The sequence below is a fragment of the Endocarpon pusillum genome (genome assembly GCF_000464535.1).
Source record: "Endocarpon pusillum Z07020 unplaced genomic scaffold scaffold1300, whole genome shotgun sequence".
NCBI lineage: Eukaryota > Fungi > Ascomycota > Eurotiomycetes > Verrucariales > Verrucariaceae > Endocarpon > Endocarpon pusillum.
Genome location: NW_006913659.1, coordinates 173,337 through 201,151, shown reverse-complemented (window position 1 = coordinate 201,151; position 27,815 = coordinate 173,337). Strand labels below are relative to the sequence as shown.

The 27,815-nt window shown below is 48.8% G+C and overlaps 8 protein-coding genes across 8 annotated transcripts; all 8 read right to left on the bottom strand.

Moving 5' to 3' along the window:
- Positions 1 to 209: 209 nt before the first annotated feature.
- EPUS_00720 (Pheromone-processing carboxypeptidase kex1) lies at positions 210 to 2,714 on the bottom strand (the record flags this gene model as incomplete). Its single annotated transcript, XM_007801500.1, has 4 exons — positions 210 to 485; positions 727 to 2,067; positions 2,119 to 2,479; positions 2,530 to 2,714. 4 exons carry the CDS (start codon positions 2,712 to 2,714, stop codon positions 210 to 212), a joined length of 2,163 nt encoding a protein of 720 aa, XP_007799691.1.
- Positions 2,715 to 3,340: 626 nt separating this feature from the next.
- On the bottom strand, positions 3,341 to 4,358 carry EPUS_00719 (uncharacterized protein; the record flags this gene model as incomplete). The annotated part of the gene is made up of 5 exons (XM_007801499.1): positions 3,341 to 3,403; positions 3,470 to 3,588; positions 3,662 to 3,772; positions 3,855 to 3,872; positions 3,926 to 4,358. 5 exons carry the CDS (start codon positions 4,356 to 4,358, stop codon positions 3,341 to 3,343), a joined length of 744 nt encoding a protein of 247 aa, XP_007799690.1.
- Positions 4,359 to 5,427: 1,069 nt separating this feature from the next.
- On the bottom strand, positions 5,428 to 8,443 carry EPUS_00718 (uncharacterized protein; the record flags this gene model as incomplete). The annotated part of the gene is made up of 3 exons (XM_007801498.1): positions 5,428 to 5,524; positions 5,579 to 8,089; positions 8,151 to 8,443. 3 exons carry the CDS (start codon positions 8,441 to 8,443, stop codon positions 5,428 to 5,430), a joined length of 2,901 nt encoding a protein of 966 aa, XP_007799689.1.
- A 1,099-nt stretch (positions 8,444 to 9,542) lies between these two features.
- On the bottom strand, positions 9,543 to 12,210 carry EPUS_00717 (uncharacterized protein; the record flags this gene model as incomplete). The annotated part of the gene is made up of 4 exons (XM_007801497.1): positions 9,543 to 11,410; positions 11,459 to 11,605; positions 11,659 to 11,857; positions 11,917 to 12,210. 4 exons carry the CDS (start codon positions 12,208 to 12,210, stop codon positions 9,543 to 9,545), a joined length of 2,508 nt encoding a protein of 835 aa, XP_007799688.1.
- Positions 12,211 to 12,896: 686 nt separating this feature from the next.
- Positions 12,897 to 14,448, bottom strand: EPUS_00716 (Adenosylhomocysteinase; the record flags this gene model as incomplete). Its single annotated transcript, XM_007801496.1, has 2 exons — positions 12,897 to 13,049; positions 13,105 to 14,448. The coding sequence occupies 2 exons, from the start codon at positions 14,446 to 14,448 to the stop codon at positions 12,897 to 12,899; spliced, it is 1,497 nt and encodes a 498-aa protein (XP_007799687.1).
- A 1,337-nt stretch (positions 14,449 to 15,785) lies between these two features.
- EPUS_00715 (uncharacterized protein) lies at positions 15,786 to 19,310 on the bottom strand (the record flags this gene model as incomplete). Its single annotated transcript, XM_007801495.1, has 2 exons — positions 15,786 to 18,789; positions 18,883 to 19,310. The coding sequence occupies 2 exons, from the start codon at positions 19,308 to 19,310 to the stop codon at positions 15,786 to 15,788; spliced, it is 3,432 nt and encodes a 1,143-aa protein (XP_007799686.1).
- Positions 19,311 to 20,254: 944 nt separating this feature from the next.
- EPUS_00714 (uncharacterized protein) lies at positions 20,255 to 22,645 on the bottom strand (the record flags this gene model as incomplete). The annotated part of the gene is made up of 1 exon (XM_007801494.1): positions 20,255 to 22,645. The coding sequence occupies one exon, from the start codon at positions 22,643 to 22,645 to the stop codon at positions 20,255 to 20,257; it is 2,391 nt and encodes a 796-aa protein (XP_007799685.1).
- Positions 22,646 to 24,683: 2,038 nt separating this feature from the next.
- EPUS_00713 (Pre-mRNA-splicing factor clf1) lies at positions 24,684 to 26,738 on the bottom strand (the record flags this gene model as incomplete). Its single annotated transcript, XM_007801493.1, has 1 exon — positions 24,684 to 26,738. One exon carries the CDS (start codon positions 26,736 to 26,738, stop codon positions 24,684 to 24,686), a length of 2,055 nt encoding a protein of 684 aa, XP_007799684.1.
- Between the last annotated feature and the right edge of the window lie 1,077 nt (positions 26,739 to 27,815).

Sequence of the window (27,815 nt, the reverse complement as noted above, 5' to 3'; positions counted from 1 at the left end):
CTGGAAACGGGCCGCAGCTCAAAAGAGCGCTGTTGCCCGTCTGCCTGGCTGTGTGCCCACTCACTGAATCCAGCACACATGTATGTGAGACGAACACCCAAACAGACTAAGTGGCGTTCGTAAATACATGTTCGCCCTGGAGTCCCAGGCGTGTGTTAAGACCCCCAAGCCTAGAATGAAAGCTGTCATTCCATGTCAGAATATCCTCATCACGGGTATTGGTCGAGACGGTCGGAACTCCATACACTAGAGACTGATATGACTGCGGAGCATGGTGACCTGATGCATCTGTGGATGGCTGCATTTGGAATAATTCCTGGAGGTTTGGTCGAGATTGAGAGATCCGGTAACCTTACCCTTGAGGATGCGTACGGCCGTGCATATCGTGGCTTCTCAAGGACGCCATCTAGTGGTGAATCGAGATCTCGGAAGCGAAGATCAGGTCGAGGCGTGCCGCCAAACTGTCTAGGCTGTTCCGATGCCGTCTATAATTCCGAGAGCATCCCAACTATCTTGGTTTCGCCGCCTATTCTAGACAGGGCCTATTGATGCTCCCTCATGTAATGAGAGAGTGTGTAAATGTGAGAGTGAGTGAGAGAGTGAGAGTGAAGAAAGAGAGAGAAGAGGAAAACTTAAAATTGAAGAATGAGGATGTCAATAAATGCCTGTACACCCACCAGTATACTTTACATGCTCGACCACATCAATCAGCTACGTCGGCCCTACCTTACCCTTTTCCTTGCCTACCGTGTTCCTCCCATCTTCATCACTATCACTACCTAATGCATATCGCTCCGCGTCTCTATCTCTTGCCATGCCGTTGGGTCTCGGTCGACTATGTAGATCATCCAACTCATTCTCGTCAAAATCTGCTGCCTCGACATCTCTCTTGCCCTGCTGGGATCTAAAAGCCTCCATCCCCAAACGACCATTTCCCAGTGGCACTGCAGAATAGCCTTTTTGTCTGCGTCGTCCCCGCCAAACGAACCACCCCCAGATTGCTGCAGCGATCACAACCACCACGAGAGCTGCCTCGCCACTTTTGTAGTACGCCTTCCACTCAGCTTCCTTCAGCTTCTGCTTTTCATCCGCTTCGGCTGCGGTACTGTTGGGATGACCGCCTACACTTGTCTCCAGTCCAGCCTTTTCTCCGTCAATACGGCTGTCGGCGGGACTTCCGCCAATGCTTGCAATGTCCACGCCAATAAAACGATCCAGCATGTCTCGTGTTCGTCTCGGATAATCGAAGGGAACCATATGGCTTGAGTTGTAGAATAGTACATAGGTCAGATTGCGAGCTTCTTGATATATGCCTGCCGGCTCGTCTTCAAAAGTCCAGTCACGCTTCGGAGCCCATATGCCAGGGGAGAGTTCAAACCCTGTACCACCGGACCAAGCCATATTATGAATGAAGTCTTCAGTGCCCAGGTGGTTACAGATAAGATCTTTGTCTCCGCTGAAGAGTAAAATTGGGAGGCCGGATTCGAGCAGGCCGGGTAGCAGACGTATACTTGGTTTCGAATGTCGTGCACGAAAGGCCCCGCTAACCGCACCTGCGCACTCTGTCCAACCTGTTCGTTTATCTCGATTGATGTGTAATGCTTGGACCACATCAGCGCGGCGGAGGTAAGGAGTAACTCTGGTTAGATCAGGAGGCCATGCCATTCCACAAGACGGGTAGTCATCAAGTAGACGCACGTCATACATGTTGTAGCACTTCTTGTCCTTTTGCGTAAGATCAAGCATCATCGTTAGAATGCTTTCACATGGAGCCACGTCCACGTGCTCCGTACCGCCAGGAGCATTAAGATCTGCAAGACATCTGGTTTGCTGAGCTTCAAGTTTGTTTGCAATGTCGGAACCGCCTTGCACCAGACCCTCATCGTATCCGAATTGGAGGTAGGATTGATACTGTTCTGATGGAGCTATCCAGCCATTGCCGATAAGGAGCCCTTTCATGTTCCATTCCACCTTGCTTTGCCCGCGTGCTTTGGCATTACGATCGATGATGGCCTGAGCGATATATGGAATATGCTGCCCGGCGTAAGACTCGCCAGCAAAATAGATCTGGTCAAAAATCAGCAGCGGCATGGCATCGAGGTGAACAATACTACTTACGTCGTCGTGCTCATATTCTGGGAATATTGCAAACCACTTTTCCAGAAAGACAATGAACTGATCTGCCATTTCTGGCAACTCATGCAAGTAGCTGTTCGTATCGACATAGCTAAAACCTGTACCAACAGGGTTATCCACGAAGAGAAGATTGGCAAATTCATCCCATGACCCTTCGTTATATACTAAATGTTGATCATCTTTCAGTCGATATGGTCCGATTTCCATCAAAGCCCCATCCATAGAACTGCATCCGGGCCCGCCATTCAGCCATATCACAGTTCTCTGTTTGTTGGCAATATGGCGGTTCTTGTAATGCCAAAAGAAAAGGTTGCCGTTATGTTCAGGGTTTACTTCGATGTGTCTGCATCTTGTCAGCTTCAGATCCGGCCCAGTAGTCACTGCAAGACTTACCCTGCATGCATCTTCAGTAAAGGTCCCTCTGGCTGTCCGGGTAGGGACCGTATAAAGTAGTCTGCAGCGGATTTCTCTGCAGTTACTGAGGCCTGGCCCAACAGCAGTAGAGCTATCGCGTTGAGCAGCCATGCTGATATCGACGTCCTAGAATGGCCTGACAGACCTAGAGCGGGGATCTTCATGACGATATGATGAGCCACGACGTCCAGGACGTCCGAGTCGTCCTGGCTTTAAAGTCCAAGGCTACTGTGTTCTTTGCATCTGGGGCTGAAACCTCATTGAGCCCACTTTGTTGGTTTTAGGTCGCCAAACACCCACAGATGAATCTGAAGCAAAGGATCGAGATGTGTTGGCAATCTCTATTCAATTGTCGTTTGGAGTCGGCTGACTTCAAGTTGACTTCAGATTGGAGGCTGCTCATTATTCAGGATCGTATGCGGACACCTCGAGTTCGTAAATAACCAAGTTAGCCCGAATATTTCCCGATCAGCGCGCCCGTTTTAGTTAGCCAGAAGTTCAATTAGTTAAGCTTGGACTAGACGACCCTTAAGTGTTGCGAGGCGTTGTGACCCTGACACCGGAACATTTGGACACCAACATCTATTGCAAATGCCAGCAAATAAGCCGGATTCCTAAGATGGATGGTACTCTCTCGAAAGCTTGGAGGTGGATGTCCTGGTGGGCAGGGGGAAGACACATGCTCGCCTTAGCTGCTTGTGGAGACATCACTTTACACATCAAAGACTATCACGGTAGCGACAGATACTATCGCCGCGTATCCACCCACCACAGCTGTTTTTGAGCAGTCTCAACTCTGTAAGAAATCATCAAATCCCTTATCCGCATCTTTCTTGATCAATTCAATCATTCCCTGTTCCATACAGTCAGTTATGACCCTCCCATCACGCACAAGATGTCCATGATCGATGATACATACATCAGGCATAACCGGGCCACCATCTTCCCCCTTTACATACCGGAACGGCATCTCCGTACTTTCATGTTCATCGAGCTTCAATTCCGGGAAGTCGACGTAAGGTATCTCTTCTAGCAGGACTGGTAACCCCATCATCATTCAGCCATTGGCCATTCAGAAATGTCTATGGTCACAGGCAAGGTAGACACGTACTCTTATCCTGAACCACCATCCTCGTAACCCTCACAGCAGTATCCGTAGTCATCTGCACAGGGCCCAGTCTTCGGCCTTCGTAGCCCTTTTTGCGTAGCTCTGATGTGCGATCTGGGATTTCCTCATCAACTCCAGTACTTCAACCCTTCATCACAGAGGCAGAAAGGAAGGAGAAGCAGAGCTGGTGTCGTACCTCTAGGTGGATCGTCTCCTAGACCGTGTCAGCCAGGGTTTCTCACCCACTTCACCTCACGCTCGCCTGACCGATAAGCGAAACAAGAACCAGTGAGAGCAAAAAGGGAAGTGGTCTCATACCCAAAATCCCACCGAACAAGAACCCCTCAAACAAATCCCCATCTTCCGGACTCAACTCTTTCTTTGCCTGAGGATCCAAGAGACAGACCCTCCGACCCCTTCTTCCATCCCGTTCTTCCGGGGGAAACAATTCCTCCACCCTTTTAGCCACAACATCGCCCAAACTCAACCCCTCAGCTTTCACGACAAAGTCTTGCAGCACAGAACACAGGATGAATTGGTTTTTGGTTTCTCGGCATTCTTTAGCAATGGTGCGGTATTCGAGCGCGGACCAGTCTCCTAACTCGGGGTCTAGATGCTCGATTATGAACATGAATGATTTCTTCTCTGGAGTTTGCTGGGCCTTGACGAATTCTGCTGGGTGGGTGGAGGCATCTGTCATCTTTGCCTATTTTTACTGGAAATAGAAGTCTTTGAGGGCTAGTAGAACTCTTTGACTGAACTGTAACGGGATGGTAGACGCATGTAACGAGAGTGCCAGCGACAAAATATAGGAGGGAAGCCGAAAAACGGGATGACGCTCAACAATGTAGATGATCTCTGGCTGATTTCTTCCTCTCTCCTTTCCTTCTTTTTTCGAAAAGATGTCGGGCAGAAGAGGATTTCGCTCAGGGCTTTGCTTCAGATATGGAAATGGGTTAAAGTGCTCACTGCCTTGAGATGATTTAGAGAGCAACTGGATACATGCCCAAGAGATGGCCCAATTATCAATACAAGATAGTATCGATCGGCGAATATTCTAATACAGGATGTTTATAGATTCCGATGATGTGTCAGGCCGTACAAAAATTATCCCAGCCACCTCGCCATACATAATGAGGCACAATATTAAGCTTGTCGGTCCTTCTACAACCAAGTTATCATGTACTATTAAATAGCATGTATCAAAACTGAAAGATACAGACTCGCTGACTAGCTTAAGAAGTGAACTTCCCAATGTTCTTAATCCTATCGATCTAACTGCTAGAATAGTGTAGTATTCGTCGAAGTCCCACGCCTTGTATGTCAACATACTTCGGATGCTGTTCCATTACCTAGACACAATGTTGTCTTCTCACACCGGGCAAGATATCCTTCCGTACGCCACATCCCAAGCCTCACCCAGTCTCCAAACATCTTTTAACTATATACAATAAGTAGAGTCAATAGCATATAAAGAACAGCAACAATCCAACTCAGGCTGATACTCCAGTATAGAACGCTTGCTTTTCCGGGCCAAGAATAGTCACGCTGTATATAGCATTCGGTCGACAATTTCAGAGTCGACCCCAAGGGGGATCTCACCAACAGAGGCATCGGTCAGTTGTTTGCTCCCGCTTTTGTTTAGTCACAGCGCCAGAAGGTACTCCAAGACACCAACAATGCAGCCTCAAGAAGTGAAGCCAAGAACACCTCTCCAGACCGGAAAGATGTAGACGCCGTAATTCTCACACCAAAGCGAAAGCATCACATCAAAACTGTTGCGAGTCATTCATAAGCGACTGCAATTTCTCACGTTCCGCCATGATCGCCGCCTGAAGCTTTCTGGTCTGCCTCAAAGCTTCGTCCCTAGAGATCAAGATTAGTATTAATACTAGGGAATCTGGGAGACAATCGCTCTACCTCTCGGTCTGTAACTCCATGACCTCGATCTGCGCAGTATTCATTCGTGATACAACTTGTTGCATCTCATTGTCTGCATTCTCCAGCGCAGCTTCCAACTCGCTAACCTTTTTCTCCAGATGCTCAGTCCTCAGTGCTTGATCGAGACGCACTCCTGGTCCCGAAGTCGTCTTGTCAAGCTTCGGGCTGCGCTGGGCGAACATGGGAGAGATAAGAGGTGTAAGCCCTCGTTTATTGTTCGACAACCCAGGTGACGTTGGGCTACGAAGTCCAGAGGCTTTCAATCGTTGAAGTTGCGCATTATGCGCCTCTTTCAGGATCCGCATTTCCTCTTCATGTTTCATGACTTCTGTCTCCGATTGTTGCTGTGCTGTTGTGACGGTATCCTCCAAGCTACGAAGTTTGGTTTCAAGTTCGGTGATCTTCCCCGTATTGGCAGCCTGGTCCCTCTCTCCACGTCCCACTGCCTGCGCAAGTCGGTTGCGCAGCGCCTGGTTTGTCGCCAGTTGTGCTGACATTTGCAGAGCAAGACCTTCCGATCTTTCAGCACTCTGCCTAAGCTGTGCTGCAAGTCGTTGTTCTTCCTCCAATGAGCGTGAAAAAGAATCGTCCTCAATACGAGCTTCGGCATTGACGCGGTCTTGTTGTAGTGCGTCGTAGGCATGCTGTAATGAGCCGGATAGATCTTCAGGCAGGGCGATATCGTGCTCTTTCAGCAATCTTCGAAGCGTGCTTGTCTCCTGTTCGGACCGGTCGAGATCCATCTTCAATCCTCCTAGACCTTTCTCACACTGCAGCTTCTGCGTCATGGCTTCATTCGCTCGTTGTCGAAGATTGTTGATTTCTTGTCGCAGACTTCGAACCTCCTTCTCATAGCCCTGTTTCCGTGGAGTGGGTGGTAACATAGCTCTATCTCGTTCCTGTTCAAGCGCCCGAATCTGCTTCTGGAATTCCTTATTCTGGCATTCTTGTCGCGCTAGCAATGCTTTCATTGCAGAGTGAAGTGCGTCTCGCTGGAATTCCACGTCTTTCATCCGGTCGACGAGGATTTCGCGCGGCTCTGTCGGACTCTTGCCGCCGATGGAGTTCGATCTCGATCTCGATAACGATGTTGTTCTTACAAGGCCACTTGCACGGGGCGGAGCAGCACGAGCCAGTGAGTTCGACCCGCTGAGGCCAACAGAGCTTCGTGCAATGGAGGACGAAGAAGGCTCGCTTTCTTCAGATATAGTGTCGAAACGAGGTTGACCATGCTGACTTTCATGCTGTGCTTTTCGAGCTTCCTTGAGAGCTGCATTCTCGCTTTTCAGTGCCTGGATCTCCTGTTGCATTCGTGCATGGTCGAAGGACGGCGATGGAGGCCCAATGTTCTTGGAAAGGAGCTTGGCCTGCAGTTCTGGAACCACCTCGTCTCGTAGTTTGTCCCGTTCCTGCCGATGCCGTTCGAGATCGTTGCGAAGAGCAGTCAAGGAATCCTCAAACTTCTCCTTGATCCGTCGCTCCTCTGCAAAGCGCCGACGAGCATCCTCAAGCGAGGCTTCTAATTCCTTGGTTTTGGAGGAAAGGGTCGATGAAGCATCGATATGTTCACGGTTCAATCGCGAAACCTGGCCTTCAAGCAGCTGGACATGTGACTCTAATGCCTTTCTTCTAACTATCTCATCCTGCCACCGCTGAGAAAGATCGACCTTCATTTGAGCCTTCTCTTGTTCTGATTGTCTCTTGATCTTTTCGAAGTCTTCGATTTTCAATACATTCTCTACAATAGTGAATCGCATGGAACTTGCGCTGTAGTCGGAGTAGTAGTCGCTCGTGCGTGTTTCGTCATTGCTTCCCGGCGCTTCTGTTTGTAATTTTTCTACTAGATCCTCAAGCTCCATCTCTCGCTTGATGGAGCCAGCCAGTTCACAACTAATCTCTCGTAGCTCACCCTCTAGCTGACCAACCTTGGTCGAAAGATCATGCTCACCCGCCGAAGAATGTACCCATGGACTTTCAAGTTCTCCATCCTGGAAGACACCAATGTTCGCTTTTTGTGTATCGATGACATGAGGAATAGACCGAGCCGAATAGCGAGAGGTTTGTGGCGAGACTGCCATGGGTGAAGGGAAAGGAGACAGGCTGTTGTCAGAAACATCTGTACTGTCCGAATCATCGCCAGGAGAAGCCGTTCTTTTCCAATTGAAGATTTGTGTGATCTTGTTGACTGGCGTTGTTGGCTGCTTCGGCTCTACCAGGTTGATGGACAAAGAACGATCATGTACGTTGATTTTGAGAGGCGGAGGGCGCGAATTTGGTTGCAGAGCAATTGTCCTCGACCGCGTCATTGTGTCTTCCTGCTCGTCAATGCTCTGCTTTTGTATAATGGGCTCACTTGGGATTCTCGAATGTCGAAGAGGCCGGCCTTGTAAGCCGGAGGCATTTGCTGGTGATTGGTTATCTTTTCCAGCATTAACCGGTTTCCGGACTATGGGACCTGAGGGAAGGAAAGGGGATTGGCCTCGTGGATACCTATGGTTTTACAGCACGTCAGGTTGATTAATGCGGTAACGGGAGGAGCAGAGTGACTGACTGATCAAGGTCTCTCACCAACAAGGGAGAGGACGCTTCCGAGCCTGCCACCAGGGAGGAGGGGCTCAATTTCTGGTTGTTGGCAGCTGCGCCGTTTCTCTTTGGCGCCAGAGCAGGAGAACTTGGTGGTAAAGGTTTGCGTTTTACCGGAGAGCACGTCTTGGCCGGTTGCTTGCCAAAGGATAAGAAGGATGAGATGTTGAGATTGGCGGGTATGATGGGTCGGGTTGTCGCTGCTGGCTTAGGAGGGGAAGAGAGGAAGGATTCCCCGGGAGGAAAGCGTGAAGAGTCCATCCTCCTTGACCATTGGGGAAGCGCGTATGATTACTCGAGAATAGGCATATCTTTGGTCGCTGGTATGAAAGCATGGACCAGCCACAGGTTCGAATGGATACTCGGTACGGTACAACAGGAGATTGAGAAGTGTTTGTGGCACGAGATTCTCAACAGCCTACATAAGTTAGTAGTACTAGTAGCCCTCTAGGCGATGCCAAGGGGAGACAATAAAGATCGTGGACAGAAAGACAGCGAATCTAGGGAGGATCAAGGGTGCCTTGCGGAGGTCAGGTGCCCATCTGTGCTGTGTGGACGCACGACTAGGAGCTGAAGTTTGATCTCTGGCAGGAGAAATGGGGACCAAAGGTCTCTGTATGAGGGCGGTTGGATAGTTGCGAAAGCGTTTTAGCTTTGCGCCCGGCTCTGTTAGCCAGGAGAGAAAGGCGCGAGGGAAGCATTCTTATCCCATTGCGGCTAGGTCAGGTCCTTTTGGCGCCCGATCTGCCTAGGGAACAATCAGCATAATTGGGCGCTCCCCTTGCTGACTGTGGTCTCCTTTCTCTCCTGCCTTACGTAGTACGTAGTACTAACTACTGATCCTTAAATCCCGGGGATCTTCAATATGCACCATTCCGTACTACTATGTAGTAGTCTGACCCCAGGGGTGCTGCCGATCTCCCTCGTTGTACGGGAAGCGCCCGGGTCACCATAGACGGTATCAACGGTATCACGAAAAGGGAATAATTCTATACAAATATCTTCCCAGTCCCTATGTGCATCCAATTTGTATTGCCTGTCACCGAGTCTCTGTGCAGCTTGTGTACAGTCGTAGATCTAGAGAGGCTTATATCCACTTCTCCACAGAATTGATAGAAGAATTGGCCATGCTAAGCATTTGCTGAATACGGAGCAGTTTGTCTGGGGACTGATGATCTCGGTCCAGATTGAGTCCTCAGCTCCGACGCTCATATGCCCCGGTGGTTTCACATTTTCTTCCAGTCGAGTGATCAAAGTCGATGAAGTCTTGTCCGTTGAAGGTTTCCTTAATTTAGGGATTTAAGTCGCGAAGAGCTGGTGGGTGACTTTTCCCGGATGTACATCTCGTGGTTGTTCATTCTTACCCACGGCCATTAAACGAGAAGCAATTACTCGACCTCGCTTGTGCTGGCGAAAGAAGCCATTGATACTGCCGAGCCAGGGCCATGACCTTCCTGGCCAATGGTCTTTGATAGAACCCCCTTGGTATTTGAGCGATCCTGGTGAGCGTTTGTGTCGGAAGGTCGTCCTGTGGCCAGGTCTGTGCCAGAACGTATATAAAGTCAGTCATGAGGGTCTGCCGTGCACAATGGAAGCGGTGAAAAGCTGGAGCCGAACTCAATGGATCGGAAGCGACCTCTAGGACGTTTTCGACGTTCTCGATCAAATTAACCCATTGCCCAGCATAGTTGATGATAATAGCAGCTTCTATCCATCCCAGACATTTTTCTGTTGTAAGAAAATGGGTGAGTTGGTCACAGAGAGTTGCTGCTTTGGCATTCTCCTCCGCATCCAAATCCCACCTCAGATGTGGTAAGTTCAGCGCTCCCCACAGCCCATAGACGATTTCAAGGTAATTGTCAAAGATGCCATGTCTTGGACGCTCACGCAGCTGTTGCAAATTATCTTTGAAGTCATCACTTTGGCTCAGATAATGTGTCGCGGTCACGCCTCGGTACAGAGCAGCCAGTCGCCTTGGTCTTAGCGAGTGCGGCAGGTCTGCTGAGAGCGCATCTACAGTCCATCGAAGATACTGAATGACAGTCTGGTGGACATATTCGACAGAGAACGCAGTGCAATGATATGGAGTCCCATGCTGATCAACTGCGACCATGGGAGAGATGATGCGCACTTCCAGCAGGGGCGATGCCAGCCGTTTAATAAGGTTTGGTGGATCGAAGAGCTCTCTGCTGGTCGTAGCAACATCCAAAATCGCACAAATCGTTTGATCTTCAATAACATCACTGTTCTTGTTCCAACGAAACCATTCTGGCAGGTACTCCGTGGTATCAATCCAAAGGAATAATTCTTGGATCATTTTTAGCTGCATCCCCGAGAACGTCTTTTCCTTTGTGGTGAGAATAGATGTATAGAGATTCCTCAATCCGTGCGGCAGGCCCGAAATTTGCCGCTGCACTTCACCCCAGCTTGGTGCATAGTGAAGCTCATCTATGAGAAGTCGTGCAAAGAGCCAGAGACCATCTGCGGCATGCGAGATTGATTGGGCCAGTTGATCGTCATGCCGATGCCCTTCAAGGGAATCAACCTCGGCGAGCCGCTTTTTCACATAAGAATCTATTGAGCTTCGGCATTTATCCTTCGTCAAATGAATGGTTGGTAATTGCAAAATTGGCACATCTGGCAGACTCATGCCGTCTCTGGAGAAGAGAATCAGCTTGAGTGGCCTGCGAGAAGCGGCCATTGCGTTGGAGAGTGCTGGCAGGAGATCCATACTGTCTAGACATTCATCAAGGGCATCGATGACGATGTGGATTGCAGGCAGAGCGGTGCCCTGCATGCAGGTCGTAAACATTCCAATGACATCGGTTTGCGAGTCAGCAATGGAACGACCACTTTGGTAGTACCACTGCACCATTGCCGCATATAGGTTGTTGTCGTACTGCAAACATTGCCAAAGGAGTGATCGAAGAACGTGCAGACTTGTCCGCTTTTCTGCATCAGAAGCTTTGCAGAAAAAGTACAAAGTCGCTCCGGAAGTAGATCCTGCTAGCTGCCTGATCAGGAAAGCTGCCGCAGTGGTCTTCCCTCCGCCAGGTCTTGCGAGGATGCGCAGCATTGAAGAATCGGTAGTACTGAGGACATCCTTCAAGGCTGCTTCTGCTAAGAGCCATTTGCAAGAACCCTCCACGTACTCTGAAAGATGCTTTGCAAGATCATCAGAAACATTTGAGGGCGAGAGCCAGCGATTGATGTCTTTCCGTATGTCCACTGATAGACTTAACAGCTGCTCGAGGCCACTAAAGTTGGTTTACTCACACTGTCGCTGGACTTTCTCGGCTTCTCGGGCATTCTTTGCCTCTTCTATATTTGCCGCATTGGCGACAATGTCAATCTCGGTCCAGTGATGTCTTACGCTATCAGAAACCTCAAGTAGATCTTTGTCGAAAGAGCTGAAGACATTTACTGCGACAAGCGTCAGAATCACACAGCAAGAAGAGCTCAGGAGTCGGACGAACAAAACGATGACCTTGAATAGTACCGAATGATGCGAGAAGAGAATTCGAGGAGGTCGCAATACAGAGCAGCAATAGCATTTTGTAGAAGCTCGTTCTCACTGAAGAGAGACTCGTAATTGGCAAAGCGCTTCAGTGGATCAACAATCCTATCAAGTAGAACGACAAGATTCTGCAGCGTCTTTAGGCGATCACTGATGAGCTACTACCAGTTAGAAAAGAGCCAACGGGATATGGTAGCTGTTTTGCTGAAATACCCACTGTGATCACCATCCGTAGGGGCCCCCAAATTGGTGAAGCGATGCCCGACTGTGCCTGAACAAGGACATCAATACTTCCCTCGAACCTCTTCAAAGGTTCGATCAATGGCCGCAGCGCCACTATAAAGCGATCATATTTCTTTCGTCCTTGAGCTTGTCGAATGAGATCCAGGCATTCCTCAGGAGTTGCCGTTGTAGAGAATGTTTTCCTTTGCGTGTCGGAAAGGCGACTAAGATGCCTGTCAATAGCATACTTCCAGGCAACGGTTTTGCTTTGTGATGAAACCAGAGTCATTATTGTGTAACAGGTAGATCGGTTAGTAAGGTCGTTCTTAAAAGAAGGCAACCCGCGGATTGTCCGCACTCATTCTCGCCTGATTTGAGGCGGGAGTACCACGGAATCATGCCCCGCTATATGCTGTTCAATATTGGGAGGTTCCAGAAGAGCACTCTCTCCACCTTGTGATTATGACCAATACGCTAATAACAAAGCTCGTGGCGGTGCAATAAGATAGAGTGAAAATACTACGTATGTGGACAGCCGAAATGCAGGGTCTGAGCCACTCATGTGGCATTTCTGGGTTGGCAGACAAATCCACTACTCCCCCAGCATGCCACTACAAGATTAAATTAGCTGTGTGGATGCATTGTTGAAGAGATAGGAGACTGGTATAAAGAAGTCACAACCGGTTGCACGAGAATCCCAAAGTCCTTATCATACCACAGCATCCCTTAAGACTGAGAGACAGCCCCGTGAGAATCCATTTCAAGAGGGACTGAACCATCTAATGTACGATTGTGGGAAGAAAGACTTATATTGGCGATTCAGATAACATCTTGCAGAGTTTGCAAGGCTTTCTATCTGCCCTAACAAAGAGGCATCTAAAAGCATGGGCTAGACATCAGTCCGTTGAAGGCCAAGTCTACCCGAATGTGTGGGTTCTGGTTGAGAGAACCCGGGTATGATTTTCGTAAACACGTCTAATCGTTTGGTCGCTTCAAAAAGAAGCCCGAGTCTAGTATGCGTTGAGCATGATTTTCGCTTTCCCAATTCTCCGGTTGCTCCGCCCAATGCAGCGACATGATGAATGTCCGGAAAAGCGAGCAAAAGCTTATGTAGACTAATAACGGTAGCTGTGAACACGGTCAGTAAGCCATCACATGGACCAAGGTTAGGGCTGGAAAATACTGACATATCAGACTTGAAGGGACCCTCGATAGGCAATTCCATGTAATCCGACTGGGCTTTGGTGAGTTTGCTCAGCTTAGCATTGACGTGATCCAGGTGAAGAAGAGCGACCTGCTCATCCAAGATCTTGGGTAGCACATAGACGCCAATTTCTTTCTTGCCAGTTTTTCCAAACTCGATATACCTCTTGCCGAATGCCTCGTCCTCAGCCTTGAAGAGCATGATCTGTGCAAGGACCTGGTTTGAGAAGGAGCAAGACATGACGAAGCTCGAGTGGCCAGTCGCACATCCAAGATTGACTAGACGACCATCTGCTAGGAGAATGATATTGCGACCCGAAGGCATAGTGTAACGGTCAACCTGAGGCTTGATGTTCTGAACTGATTTGGCGTTCTTCTTCAGCCAGGCAACGTCGATCTCGATGTCGAAATGACCGATATTGCATACGATAGCATCATTTCTCATGACAGAGAAGTGGTCACCAGTGATGATGTCTCGGCAGCCCGTGGTGGTCACAAAGATCTGACCCTGTGGTGCTGCTTCTTCCATCGTGGTCACTTGGTATCCTGAAACTGCTGCTTGAAGAGCATTGATTGGGTCAATTTCAGTGACGATGACTCGTGCCCCCATGGAGTGGAGGGCTTGTGCACATCCTTTCCCAACATCACCATAACCAGCCACAACCGCGACTTTTCCGGCAATCATCACATCAGTGGCTCGCTTGATGCCATCGATAAGAGATTCACGACAGCCGTAAAGATTGTCGAACTTGGACTTGGTGACGGAGTCATTGACGTTGACAGCCGGGATCAAAAGACCCTTGCCTTTCAGCATTCTGTAAAGGTGATGAACGCCAGTCGTGGTCTCCTCAGAGACACCGTAGCAGTCTTTCAACATCTCAGGGTACTTGTTGTGCACAAGGGCAGTCAGATCACCACCATCATCCAGAATGAGGTTGAGTGACTCCTTCGAAGGGAAGGAAGTGAGCTGCTGCTCCAAGCACCATTGGTATTCCTCTTCTGTCTCGCCCTTCCATGCAAAGACTGGTGTACCGCCAGCTGCAATTGCGGCAGCGGCGTGATCTTGAGTTGAGAAGATGTTGCAGCTTGACCAAGTAACCTCGGCACCAAGGGAAGTAAGTGTTTCGATTAGGACAGCGGTTTGGATGGTCATGTGTAGACACCCTGCAATTCTGGCACCTTTGAGCGGCTGATCTTCAGCGTACTTCTGTCTGATAGCCATAAGACCCGGCATCTCAATTTCCGCGAGCTCGATCTCACGACGCCCAAAGGCAGCGAGCGAGATGTCCGCGACCTTAAACTTTTGAGCTGGAGCGCCGTTCATGTTGGCGGTGGAGAATAAAGTGATGTTGAGGGACAAGCGAAAGCTCTGTACTCGATGGAGGATCTCTGGCTGACGCTACTGAAGAGGAAGACTATACGGCTCGGGGAGGAAAAGTTTGGAATAACACCCTGAGGCTGGAAGATCAGTTGCTGCTGTTGTACAGTTGTCACAACCTGCGCCTTAGAAATCCTCCGCACCCTCGATCTAACTTTAGGGCCGAAATTGATCTCGGCAACTTTTGGCCACTTTTACTCTGATGGAACCCGAGCTCGGGCCAGATGTATTTTACCAGTTCAGATACAGCGCCAGTCCTGGCAACTTCTAATTTCTTGAAGACCAAGACTCTTAAGGACTGGCTGGGTAACCCTATACTAGTAGTAAAAGCTATCCAGATCTCATATCACAACCGTCACAGTTATTTCCATTTGTCTATTCCTCTCAATTGAGTCCATATGTGGACACGTCCTATTCCACTCAGCCTTCCCCTCCCGGAGTCAGCTAATCAACTTGGCGAGTTGGCATTTCTGTTACTAGTATAAAACCCAGCTCAGAGATTACTTTCTAGCTTATCTTCTGCACACTACAACCTCCTGGGTACGCCTGTGGATCGAGGTAACATACTCCGTACAGAGGCGTACTTTACTCGCGGCCGAACCCTCATTAGTGTGCATTGGTTTTCTTCTTAACAATTTGTATGCAAATACAGACAAATTGTTTATGATTAATCATGAACACGTAGGAAGACTTATTGTACTGATATTACTAGTGGTTTCAGTGGCGTACGCTATCAGCGTCCGTCTTCTACCTCCGTAGTTTTGTGTTCCCCCCTTTCTCTCGAGGAGAGCTCGGGGCCCTCCATGAACGATCTTTACATGCCGCGCACATGACCCTCGTCCTCGAGCTTACCTGGGAACCGATTGGAAAGATTTGGAATTTAGGGATACTTCTCCGTCTCCATCTCCCAGCCGGACATCTTGCGCCCGAGGCCTAGAGGTCAATCCTGCTGGTAATCTTAATTTTCAGAAAAAACTGTCACAAGTATGGAGTTTTGAAGTATTCATGCAAGCTAATGCGACATTCTCTTTAGCAGATAACAGAGATGCATTGATAGAATACGAGGATATGATTCGCTGCTTCAGATCTCAGATACCCACATTAGAGACCCCCAAATCCAACTGATGTGCGATGATCCTCTCTACAATACCAAATGCCCACTGCCTTAACTATCGCGGTACCACCCACGGCCGTTCCAACCATGTAGCACAGTTGTACATAGAGTAAGGTGTGATCAGGCTGGCAGCGGAGGATGATCATATTTCATCTGATGGAGACTCATCTCATGAAGAAACCATGTAGTTCTCGCGCACATCCAACCCTTGTGAGATTAACAATTTCAGAGGTTTCTTTTTCATTTCACGGTATGCGACCCATCGATACTTTAGCAGCTCCTTGCGCTGTTGCTTGCAGACTTCACAATACTTTGCGATGCCATCAGATGTCATTGCATCATCAGAATCATTTTCATACATGGGAATAGGCCCGGGCAATGTTACGGGGTCGGAACAAGCCGTTGAAAGCCCCTTTTCAGCAAGGAAATTCTCATAGTTGACCTCTTCTTTGTTCGATTCAACTACTTCTTGCAACTTTTGGTCGAACTGTGAACGAAGGTTTTTTCTTTTCTCATAACGAGCGTCGTCGCCAATTGCCTGGTCGGCATTCAGCCGTTCCAGCATGTCAACAACTAACAGAAGCTGTTCCGACTGGTCAGACGTCGGTACGACAGCTCTCTCCCCAATGTCGTGATCCTTAATGTACATGGACCGCACCAAAACGACGTCCCTATCAGAATTATCAGGCTCTGCTTCGCAGCGGTCAAATAAGGTCAGGTTTGGACATATTTGCACCATGGCATCCCAACTGCTTACAAGGCCTTGGCGTCTTGTTGCTTGAAAAAGGAGGACAAGTGATCCCATTTGAAAAAGTCCTCGGTAGCCTGCCATCGGGACGCATTCATATCCGACTGTGTAATAAAAAAACTCAGAGTCTTCCAAACGGAATCCTTTCTCCAAGAAATGCCAAAATAGTTCACAGAAGTTGGTCGTCATCATTCTTTGCTTCTTCGTAAGAAGCAATGTGCTACCCGGAGTAGTCATATATGGCAGCGAAGGCTGAAGAAAGAGTTTGGCGTTGGGGTCTGCTCCAATGTTCAATAACTGCACCATTACTTGTTCCATTGGTCTAATACCTGTACTGTATAAATTCCCCATGGCATAGCCATAACAGGCGCATAGAAGCAGATAGTCCTTGTATTGCTTGTGTAATTTTGGCATTTGGAGTTGAGTATCTGAATAGGCGCGCAGGAAGTTCTCAAGGTAAGCTGAGATTCCCATCTGAAGGGTAAGGCCCACAAGATCTTCGGCACAAAAAAAAGGAGACGCCACCCCAAAAGAATACGTTGCAAGTTGATACTCGCATGATCGATTGCTCTGAACAATGGAGTGGTCGATCTCATGGGGGAGGTCGAATTGTTCTGCGAGCGCGGCGTGGGCAATCTGCGGAAGATATTGTTGTACCTGGTTGAGATTTGCGACAATCTCGTCATCGGAGACATAGCCATTTAGGCGATGATACCTATTAATACTTCTGATTAATTTAGCGATGTCGTCCCAACTAGAGTGATAAAGACGCATTGTTCGGAAAAACAGATGGGCTTCCGTCATGGCATGGAACAGATCTTTTTTTGATATGGTGGAGCATCCTAATATTGCGTGTCCTGCTGGATTATCCATGAGAAAGTCACGAACCGTGCGGTGAAAGAGAAGTACTCTTCGACCTCGAAAGGAGAATTCCACTGGGTTATCAGGGTCTGTCTCTGGTTCTACAACTTCGTCGTGCTCTGTGACTTCCAGCATTCCACCACACACGATCTGAATTCGGAGCATGGTGTGGTAACAAACTTTACGGAGTTCCTCAACTAAGAAATTTGGTCTCCAGTCTGACCATCCCTGTCGCCATTTGCTTGCAATGATTGCAAAAATATCGAGATAGGGTCCTGAAATAGAGTACTCCTCAGCCAGAAGGAGAGTCGCGAAATAAAGGGCAGCCTCTTCCTTCACTAAGTGCCAATCTTCAGCATACCTTTCGAGAATATCTTCATAGAGACGTTCAACGTCTGCAGGCAGCCTCGAGATTCGTGCTAGCAATTCCTTCCAACTTGCCCGGATTGTAAGACCTCGAAGAACATCACGCAGAGCCAAGCGGACCCAGAGGAACACCCCAGCTGCCTTTGTCACGATCTCATGGATTACCAAATCTCGGATATCTGACTCCAGGTCACCAAGCCGTCCTGATGTCTGTACATCTGACAACTGCTCCGTTGTGAACGTCATGATATCTTTTTTTGTCAAATCTTGTAACTCCAATAATGGAGCCCCTCTAAACTCATCGCAGTAGAACTGCTCAGGCCGGCTAGAAACGCAGGCTTTCACATTAACTTCCGAAATTAGAGTGCTGATCAAGCTTGAGAGCTCACGTGGATCTTCACTCTTGTCGAGTTCGTCTAGACCATCCAGAAAGAAGCAGAAAGCTGAAGTCTCTGCCAGACGATGAACTGTTTTCTGTAGAAAAGTGGATAGTTCTCTCAGAGACCAGTCTTGCGGGCTTTTCTTTCCCATAAATAGCTTAGAGGTAGGCTCAACAAAGCCTGGCAGTGACTCCTGATGTTCATTCAGAACCTGATACAGGAGGGAACACAAGATTCCCCTTAGACTCCTTTGCATGGGGCTCCCAGACAACCAGAATCCAAAAGACACAATTACAAGCTTCTTGGTAGAACACCAGTTCTTAAGTATTTCTCGAGTTGTATCATGTTGCCAGAGATGTTTCATCAGAGTACTTTTGCCCGAGCCCGCCTTACCCTGGATCCAGTAGATGCCTGTACCTGAAGTGAGCCAATTCGAAAAGCTGTCCCAAGGTCGTTCCTTTCCGTAATATGTATTGGGAAGAATGTCATCAAAAACCCATTCAAAGGTTTTGGATCCGGCATCCCCGATTTGACTAGGTCTCCAGTTCATTTCAGGGTATTCCAGGCTTTTCAGAAGGTTATCATATCTATCTCCATCGAGATGGACCTTGCTCAGATTGTTAATTTGGGCACCCAGGTTCCTTTCGATCTTACGTCCTTCCTCATCAAGAAGTTGCCTTGTCAGGGCATGTTCAGATCGTAGAATGTCTTCAGTTCGGGAGTGGCCAGCGGCCACATTCTTGATAAAAGTTTGCATCGTCTGCCCGAGGTTTTTGAACCCATCTTGCTGTAACACCAAAGCTGCATTATTTTGCTCTCTGCAAGATGTCTGGTGAGTATCACGATCTGAACAGGAGATATTCATCCCGTCAAGCTTATAGGATGATGCTAGATGCAAGAGAGTGACTCACCTGAGATTTACTAAGAGTCCGGTATTCAATATTCTTTCGTAATCCTGGAGTTTTGCCTTCTGCTTTTCTATGTGACCCTTCTTCATCATAGCACGTATACCCTTCCGCAGAGCATTACGTTTCCCGCTCCTAGTTTTGAAAAGGTCAAGCTCCCGGCCAAGCTCCAAAGCTATCTTTGAACATTCCGGAGCTATCTGTTGTAGCTGCAACTCAGCGATTGTCGGCGAGCCGTGACGAGCATCAGCTGTGAGGGACTGATTCAAGGTCTGAGATAGGGTATTGAGCCTTTCTGATATATCTTGCGTGGTAGCATTGTCGTCCGATCTGCCTCGGGAGTACGTTTGCTGAATAATACCGGCGACTTCGATCGAAAGCTCAACTACTTGTACAACATTACAGGCCAGCGCGAATGCAGCAACACCTTCCATGGTGCGAGATGATCTTTGGCATGCTGATTAGAAACGTCCATGCAAAGTCTTCAGCTTAAGGCTGAGTTGGGCGGCGGGGCGGTTCGCTATCCAATCAAGAGGCACGCCCGCATGGTGGTCGCTCCGCCCGCACTACTAGTTACTGTGCATCAAGCAAAACCCTCCGATGGTCGCAGGTTCATCTTTAGGGGACTATCAAAAGGATGGAGTTACCAGAACACTAGAGATAACACCTTGTATTAGAAAACCAAGTAATGGCAAATAAATTGATTCATAGATCCAAAATATAGTACTCTGGATAAGTACTATTTAAGATCAATATAATATCGCAAATATATCTTTAGTCGTACTAGATATCTTCGATATCCCGTTTCAGCAGTAAATCTGCCCACATTACAGCAGAAATGTGCATCATGCCTGTTCAAGCAGAAGATGCGATACATGGTCGCTTTATAACGCGAAGGAAATGAATAAATCCATAGATATCCCCTTGTAATAGAGAAAGAAAGCCCGGGGAGAATAAGTGAAGGCCAAAGTAGAGACATAGAAGAACAGTAATATGCAGGAAAATGAGGTGCAACCCGAGTGTGCGATCTTTCCTATTCCAACTTCACACGCTACAGGCTGAGTCTGCTTGGTTGCAAACTCCCCCCCGGCAGCGGTGGATCATGAATAGCAGGGTACACATCCATGCTAGACCCCATTTGATTATCCCTTGGTGGTGAGAACGGATATCGAACTGCCTGGTTCGGCCTCGGCGCCGACTTGGTCCTTGAAAGCGCAGACGCGATGTTCTGTTGACATCTATTTAGTCCTCTCATCAATCCGGTGGGATTAGTATCGGCGAGCTCTACAACAGCGTCATTTAGGCATGGTCGTGGCGACTTACTGGCCACGTCATCCACGAGAAATTTGAATAGCATCTAAGAGGACCAAATTCTCAGTCAACCATTGCCGCTGCCATTGCCGTTTCTATTTCCATTTCCATTGCCGTTCAGATTGAGCCAGGACATGTCGTTCTGCGAGGGCTCTCGACGTTTGCTGGAGCCAAAGTAGTCACGAATTTCTTTAGCTGGATGACCAGCACGAGCAGGAATGGTTGGCCCTTTAGAGGTTCCAGGTGTAAAGATAGGCACGGTGGGGAAGGCTGTAACGTCGTTAGGCCATTGCGTGACTGGCCTGATCGAAGATTTTGACCAATCCTGGCTTGGAGGTGATGTAACGTTGGGTGGATGTATGCTATTTGTGTAGATGCTGCTAGGAGATCGCACAAGTCGTTGGGGAGGGCTGGACCATGAGCTATCTTGAAAAGCCCACTCGTAATTGCCTGGAGGTTGGCTGCTTGGATAGCCGCTTCCAACATTCTTTTCGTGGTTGACAGGGTGGCCAAGGTCATAATCCTCGGTGATGGCAGTGCCCATAGAGTCTGTGTTGGAGATCTTAGCAGGAATTCCTTCTGCCACAGCTACACGGTGTCCGTCTCCATCGAAACCGCTGTAACCTATAGACGGACTGCCCTTTGGCACGGTCAACCTTTCCAACTGATTGCCGTTGCTGTCCGTCAAGCCCGGATTAGCCGTCCTCAGCTTCGCAACGGGAGCGGCAGGGTCAGGCCAGTAGCTGCCTCGTTGACCGGCTGATCCTTGAGAAGTTCGAGATTCTATGGTATGTCGGTTCTGTCCAACATCCATAGCAGTATTTCCAGAGAAATATGTGGACCATCCCGAGTCATTTTTGCGATGTGAGCCTATCGGATCCAGTGTAGTAGGGTTCGGAGGCGGTCGAACTCCACCTGTACTTAGCCGTTCTTGAAACACTGCGCTTTGTTCATGGGGGATGGGGCGGGAGATAGCTAGTGGACTCTTGTTTCGCGAGAACATGCCCTGTCCGAAGCTCAGATTGCTTGCTCGCTGTGGATCAAGCTTGAGTCGGTTGCTCATTGAGCTTGATTTTCGAGAATGTGACCCTTTTCCTCCCACCAAAGTCAGATCATCGGTCGAGGGTGCTACGCTGTGACCCATAGGCTCGGCGGCTGGTCGTATAGGTCTGAGCCCTTGATCTTCGAAGCTCAGACGACTATCTTTGCGCTGTTTGTTGTTCAGAAACCTAGAATCTCGACGCTTCGGGTTCTTCTTGCTCTTGTGTTTCTTCCACCTGAGGAGTAGAAGGGCAATGATCAATATTGCTGCAATACCACACGTGGACCCTAGGACAGCGCCGAGTATAGTCAGTGGACGAGACCTCGATGTCCCACCAGTGGGCGCTGATGTGGACGACGCAGATGCTGTGGGTATCGAAATAGACGGTGTAGGTGATCCAGTCAACGGAATCTGTGGTTGCTCACCGAGCAACTCCGTTGCATCTACCCATTGGTTCTCGGCGGCGTTGAATATTGATAGAGGATCCTGATCATTGCCACCACTGATGACAACAAGCCCATCGGAATCCTGTGCCAACGAAACATCGCTTCTGATCGTTCTCGGAGCCAGGCTATCATTATACTGGGGGAATGTACCGAGTGTGACCTCTCTTTTTCGTGATCTCAACGGCTTGTCGATGTTTCCCACTGCCTGGCCAGATTGCGCTGGTTGTCCTCCTGGGTTTAGAAGCACAGTCTCTGAGACCCTGTTGGGTGATTGACCCATGTCGAACGTGACTAGAATTTTGCTCTCATCAGCCAAACTCAGCAACGCACTCTGTGATATAGAGCCACTCGGTAGTGGCTGCGTTAAAGCAACTCCCGCATCTGCCCAACCATCGTCAGGTCCAAATGTAAAAACCTGGTTGTTGGTCGGGCTGCCTCCGACCATGGCAGCACGATTATCCGCCCAGGCCAACATGATCGGTTCTACCACGGGTGGTGCAAGTGAGTTGAATGATCGCACATTGTACGGAGGCCATGTTTCGATCAAAAATGTTTGAGTCGAAGGGTTGTTGTCCCCATCCTGGGAGCCACCATAAACAAGGATGGAAGAAGAAGCATTCAGAAAGGCGGAACCATGATGTTTACGATTTTGGGTGACGCGAGTGACAGGACTGATGTTGTCCCATCTCTTTTCTTGTATTGAATATCGTTGCAGCCCCGGGTACTGTGTAGAAGAAGAATTGGCGGAGCCACCAACCACATATAGCGCAGCCTTGGTGTGATCTCCATCAATACCTCCTAGGACACATGTTGCTCCTGTCACAGATATCCCCATTGGTTCTTCGCTCCATGTCGCATTCTTTTGCAAAGCAAGCGATTGCAGCGCGTCAGGGGAATAGACGTAAAGCACGTTGTTGTGTATGATCGAGCAATGGTCCTTCAATTTTGTAGGAGGTGTCGGAGGAGGCATCCTCGTGGTAAATATGGACTGGAAAACGGCAAAGAAGTGGGAGCTCAGTGGGGTGTATCTTCCTCCACTTCAATGCATAGCGATAGCAGACGGTGTTGCGAAATATTTGCGATAAGCTTTCCTTCGGAACAGAAGCTTTTGTCGTGACCGCAGCGCATGATTCCCTTCTCAAAAGCACATAATTTCATAACATTCATTCACTGTGTGTAGTGATTCTCCCAGAAACCTTAGAGCCACTGCCACGCTTCCAGCACTACACGTAGCGTTCTGGTCCTTTGCGCGTTTCGGATTGCATGCGATATTGTGATGGATATGGATGACTGCCAGGTCCCCGGAACAGACTTGAAACGGACCTCTGTCTTGATATCAATACGAGCTTTAGTGCCCTGCTTGACGCGACGACTAGCGCATTGACTTGGAGTTGGCGTTTATCACGACATTTATTCCAGTTGAAAGGGGTAAAAGGAGCCGGGGGATCGGATCTGAGGATATGGACGTTGGAGGTGATCGTCAACTCAGGTTGGATGACTTGGGGCCGAAGACTGGGTGATTGGGTGAATGGGCGATTGAGTGACTGGGTGGCTGTGTGAAGATTGTGGACGGGAGGACCCTGGGCCGTTGTTGGTATGTAGATGACGATTGCTCTTGTTTGACTCACCACTCTTGTTCAGCTGTGTTGCAGGCAGTCGACAGCATACTCTGCGTGCTGTAATTGATAGAGCGACACAATGAACTGCGCAGGCAAATTCGGAAGGCCTGAGATTTGGTGGAGGGAGGTGTCCTTTCCCCAAACGGGCGTGGCTTGAAAAAGCAGCCCGCGGTGTCACAACCACGTAGGGGAAATTGCACAAGACTCAACACCCAGAGCCCATATCTTACGGATTACGGATTACGGATTACGGATAGGGATTAGAGATTAGAGATTACGGACTATAGACTGTTGGTTAATCTGTACGCAGATATCATAGCTTAAGCTCGCATCTGAAGCAACAATATTAAGCACAAAGAGGAACAGCATTTTGAACTGACAATTGAAGCCTGGTCTACTCTGTAAGGCGGTCGCGATAACGTCGTCGCAGATTGAAAACTGGGCGTGCACAGGCTGATCCTCAGGCCACCGGTATCCTTCCTCGGAAGAAGTGTTACTAGCTTAGCCTCTGATTCGAATTGTAGAACGAACCATTTGTCTGTGGAAAAAAGAACCGCTGCTTCTTAAGCGGGGGACAAGATCGAGAGCCGAATGCCAAACATGTTTGCATATCCATAGAGTGATAGCACCAAGAATTGTATGTGTGACAAGGAGGATGGCAGGCAGAGACTGCCGCTGTTGAAGGTGCCGCTGTGATGGTGATGATGATGATGGCTGCGTCGATCCTGCGGATGGATGTTGACTAACTTACTTAGCGAGCGAGTCAGTTATCGGAGACGAAACCTGTGTACTACTACGTTGGCCATCAGGCACGGACGCAGGCACAGATGCAGGAACCAGCCAATCAGAAGCACAAAATACTTAAAAGGGGTCCTTCCGGGTCTCCGCCACTGCCGGGGTCGCGAGTTTCGCTCTGTCACACCAGTCTCCGCACAGCTAAAGTGCCAAGCTCCTAATTCACTTGTACTGGAATGGTTAAGACTCCCGAGTCTCCCACCCTCTGGAATGTTCGTCGAGTGCTGATCCGAGGAGGATGTGGAGGGAGCATGAGGTCAATTGATTAATGGCGCAACTGGCATAGTTTCTGCGTATGCTCCCGGTTTCCGGAACTTGGTCGTGGACAAACGTATCGGGATAGCCCAACCACTGATCCTGCGAGCATAGTACGTAAGTGACACCACTGCTTCAACGCGCCAACTGTTCTTCAATTTGCATTCCTGCTCCTCCTCCGTCACAGTCACACTGCATACATGATACATGGTCAATAAGTTTCCACGAGTCAACAATGATTTTCCGTCCATCCAAGCGCCAACGAACCTTAATCGTCCAGGCACTGCTCCCAAATCAATAGTGATCTCAGACAGCTCATGCGTTGCACATCCTGGTGTTTCATGAAACGTTGCCATTAGTGCCATTATTGGTGTCATTATTGCTGCCTTGTGACTGCTTCCACGCATGTGCACGCTGCAGAATGCTGGAAAGCTTGGCTGCTGATTCGTCGTCAGCTGGAAAAATATAATCCAGATACTCCTCATATCGGTCTTCCTCCACCTTTCTCCGCTTCTTTGCCTTTCTCGGCATTTGTTTCTCAATCTTGGAAATGTCCTCAGGACTTCCGTGGGTGCGCTCGAATGATCTCCATGCGCTCAGCAGGTCGGCTCTATCCTCTCTGAGATCCTTTTCCTTGAAGACATCGTGGGCGCGTTGAAAGACCTTTCTTGCCCGCTCCTTAGCTTCTTCACTAACCGGCTGCTGCTCGTCTCCATTTCCTTCGTCCGCTTCTGGGATGTTGATCTCAAACCTCGCATAATTGATCCATACCTTCACGTGGTCCGTCTTCTGGAGTAGTCGCTCATACAATGCTCTGGCTCGTCCGTACTCTTCCTCGTATTCTTCAAAGTCAATGTAAGCTTTCCAGACCAACTCTGGCATATCGAGCGTCGGTTGATCTATTGCCAATTCGTAGATGCCTCTTGCTCTGTCTAAATCGTCTAGACCACGCTCCAGATCAGCAAATGAGATCCATGCTTGGCTGTTGGAAGGGTTCCATTCGAGTTGCTTTTCAAATAACGTCCGGCATCGCACAAACTCAAAAAGCTGTCTCTCTAGCTCAATATACCCTCGAAACAATTTGTCTTTGGGGCACATGCCAATGGCCTGTCCCATGGTCTTCCGTGCAGCTTGAAGCTCCAATTGTCGTATCTCGAACTGTGCCTTCATTATCCAGATCTTGGCAAAAGTCCATTTCTTATGAGGTATCAGCTTGAGACACTCTTGATAAACCTGGCGAGCTCGGTCCACATCCCGATTGACCATTTCTTCCCACAAAGCGTAGAAAATCCATAGGTAGATATATCTGCGCCAGTGTCGTTTCTCCAAAGACGGTGGAATCTGAGCAATGGCTCGCTCGTAGACATCTCGCACTCGATCTACATCACCACCAGTCTCCTCCAGTCGTGCAAAATCGAACCATATATCATAATGCTTGGGATTTTCCTTGATTTTCTCTTCGTACTGTACCCTTCGCTTGGCTAGGATCACATCTTCAACACCCTCGCGGTTGCCAAATTGCTTCTCAAATGTAGTGTATGCCTTGTGTAATGCCGCGGACCGGGATCTTGGAAGCCGGTCTAGAGCATATTTGTAGATTGCTCTGGCACGCTCAAGCTCCTTCAGCTTCGTTTCGTACCTAGCGTATGCGATGAACAACTTTTCATCCATGAAGTCATCCCCCAGCGTCTCAATGGCGACACCATAGACGTCTCTGACGAGCTGACTCGTTCCGTTTTCTTCTTCGAATTTGGCCCATTTGATCCAATTTCGTGGCTCAGGATGCACGACAGTGAACCGTTCAAAGATTGCCCTTGCTCTATCATACTCGCCATATCGCTTTTCAAGTTTGATATATGCTGTCCATGCGGCCTCGTCAGGTTCCCAACTCATCCATCGTTCGAAGACCTGCCGGGTTCCTGGGATGTTCCCTAAGGTCTCCTCCATATATACATACTTGTACCACAGCTTGTCTATTCTTGGTAGAATAGTCACCGCTCGGTCTAGTAGGTTCCGCGCATGGTTGATGTTCCTGGTTTTCATCTCGGCCTCAATGTAGCGAATCCATAACACTACGCTTGTGCTGTCTACGTCCAGTGCCCTTTCGAACACGGATCTTGCCCTCCGGAATTCTTTCTGCTCTAATTCCCATTGCGCATACCGCATCCAGTGGTTCATGTTGATTCTGTTTCGGCGAACATAGTCCTCAAACTCCTTGCGCTTCCGCCCCTGGAATTCATGAAGCTCTTCAAGGTCTGCAAACCGCTGCGTTGGAGCTTGTAAGCCAGGTTCTTGTCTGTCAACGGCTTCGCGCAGCAGTTGTTCGGCGCTGATTTGAGTAGGAGCAGCTCCCTTGTTCTTGACTCGGGGCGGACCCCGTGAAGACTCCATCATGGTGAGATTGTGACCGAGATCGTGTGTCTAGAAATTGAAGGTGGGAAGGTTTCGATAGTATTTCGAAAGGTGCTGGGCCAGGAGCTGTCAATGAGTCGTAGTATCTACCAGATGACCAGTACGTCAGGCTTCGCATCGAAGAGATTAAAGGCGACGGTGAGGCTTGCAGGCCAAATGCGTCATGTGTCTGAATGGCACAGTGAAAACAGAGAAATGCATCAAAAGGCAGCTTGGGCTGACTTCCCTGCCAAGACTGCGGAGTGTCTTGAGATTTCCTCCACCCAACCTGCTCTGATGGGGGAACCTGGGCATCTATTGTAGCAAAGCTGTATGATATGCGAGTTTCAACAAAGACAGTTCCAACGAGAACATGCTGTCTGTGGTCGAGGATAAAGATGGCTGGCGAATCGTTCTCCGCGAAGTTATGGGATCTACGTATAACCTTGACCATTTTACTCGAGACACCTCAACCACAAGATCACCACAACAATACACATTGGATGGCTGCACAGGAGACCAGCAACAGAAGTTTCATCCTATCGATGAGGACCTTACCGCAATAATTTGGGGGCTGAATCTTCATATGTGCCCTGCGACGGAAGCTGCAAGCCATGATCCCAGTCTATCAAGAAGCCCAAATCACAGAAGAGAAAACAATCGACTTCTGCTCCTTACCTTACGTTCCAATACAGGCGTAAGTGGGAACATGCACTGAAGAGGGTCTCAGACGAAACTCCTCTAAGGACTTGGTTCGCGGCTCCAAGTGTCCCAATCTGTGCAAAACTGTCCCAACCAAGTGACTAAATTAAAATCCTTCCTAATCTGTCACTCAAGTCACAGCCCCGAAGGTAACGTGGGTCACAGTTTCTTTTCCACTTCCTGATGTGCAAGGTATAGCCGGGTGAATGTGGGTCTACATGGCCCGCTGCTTCATACTATTCCTTGCCACATGCTGTCACAACTCCCTTCAAGATCCGGCCTCCTTCCAATGAGGGCTGAACACTTCGCGGTTTGCGCCGGCATTCATACCATCACGTTTTCAGGTACAATGACAGGTAACAACGTGAAGATTTGGCT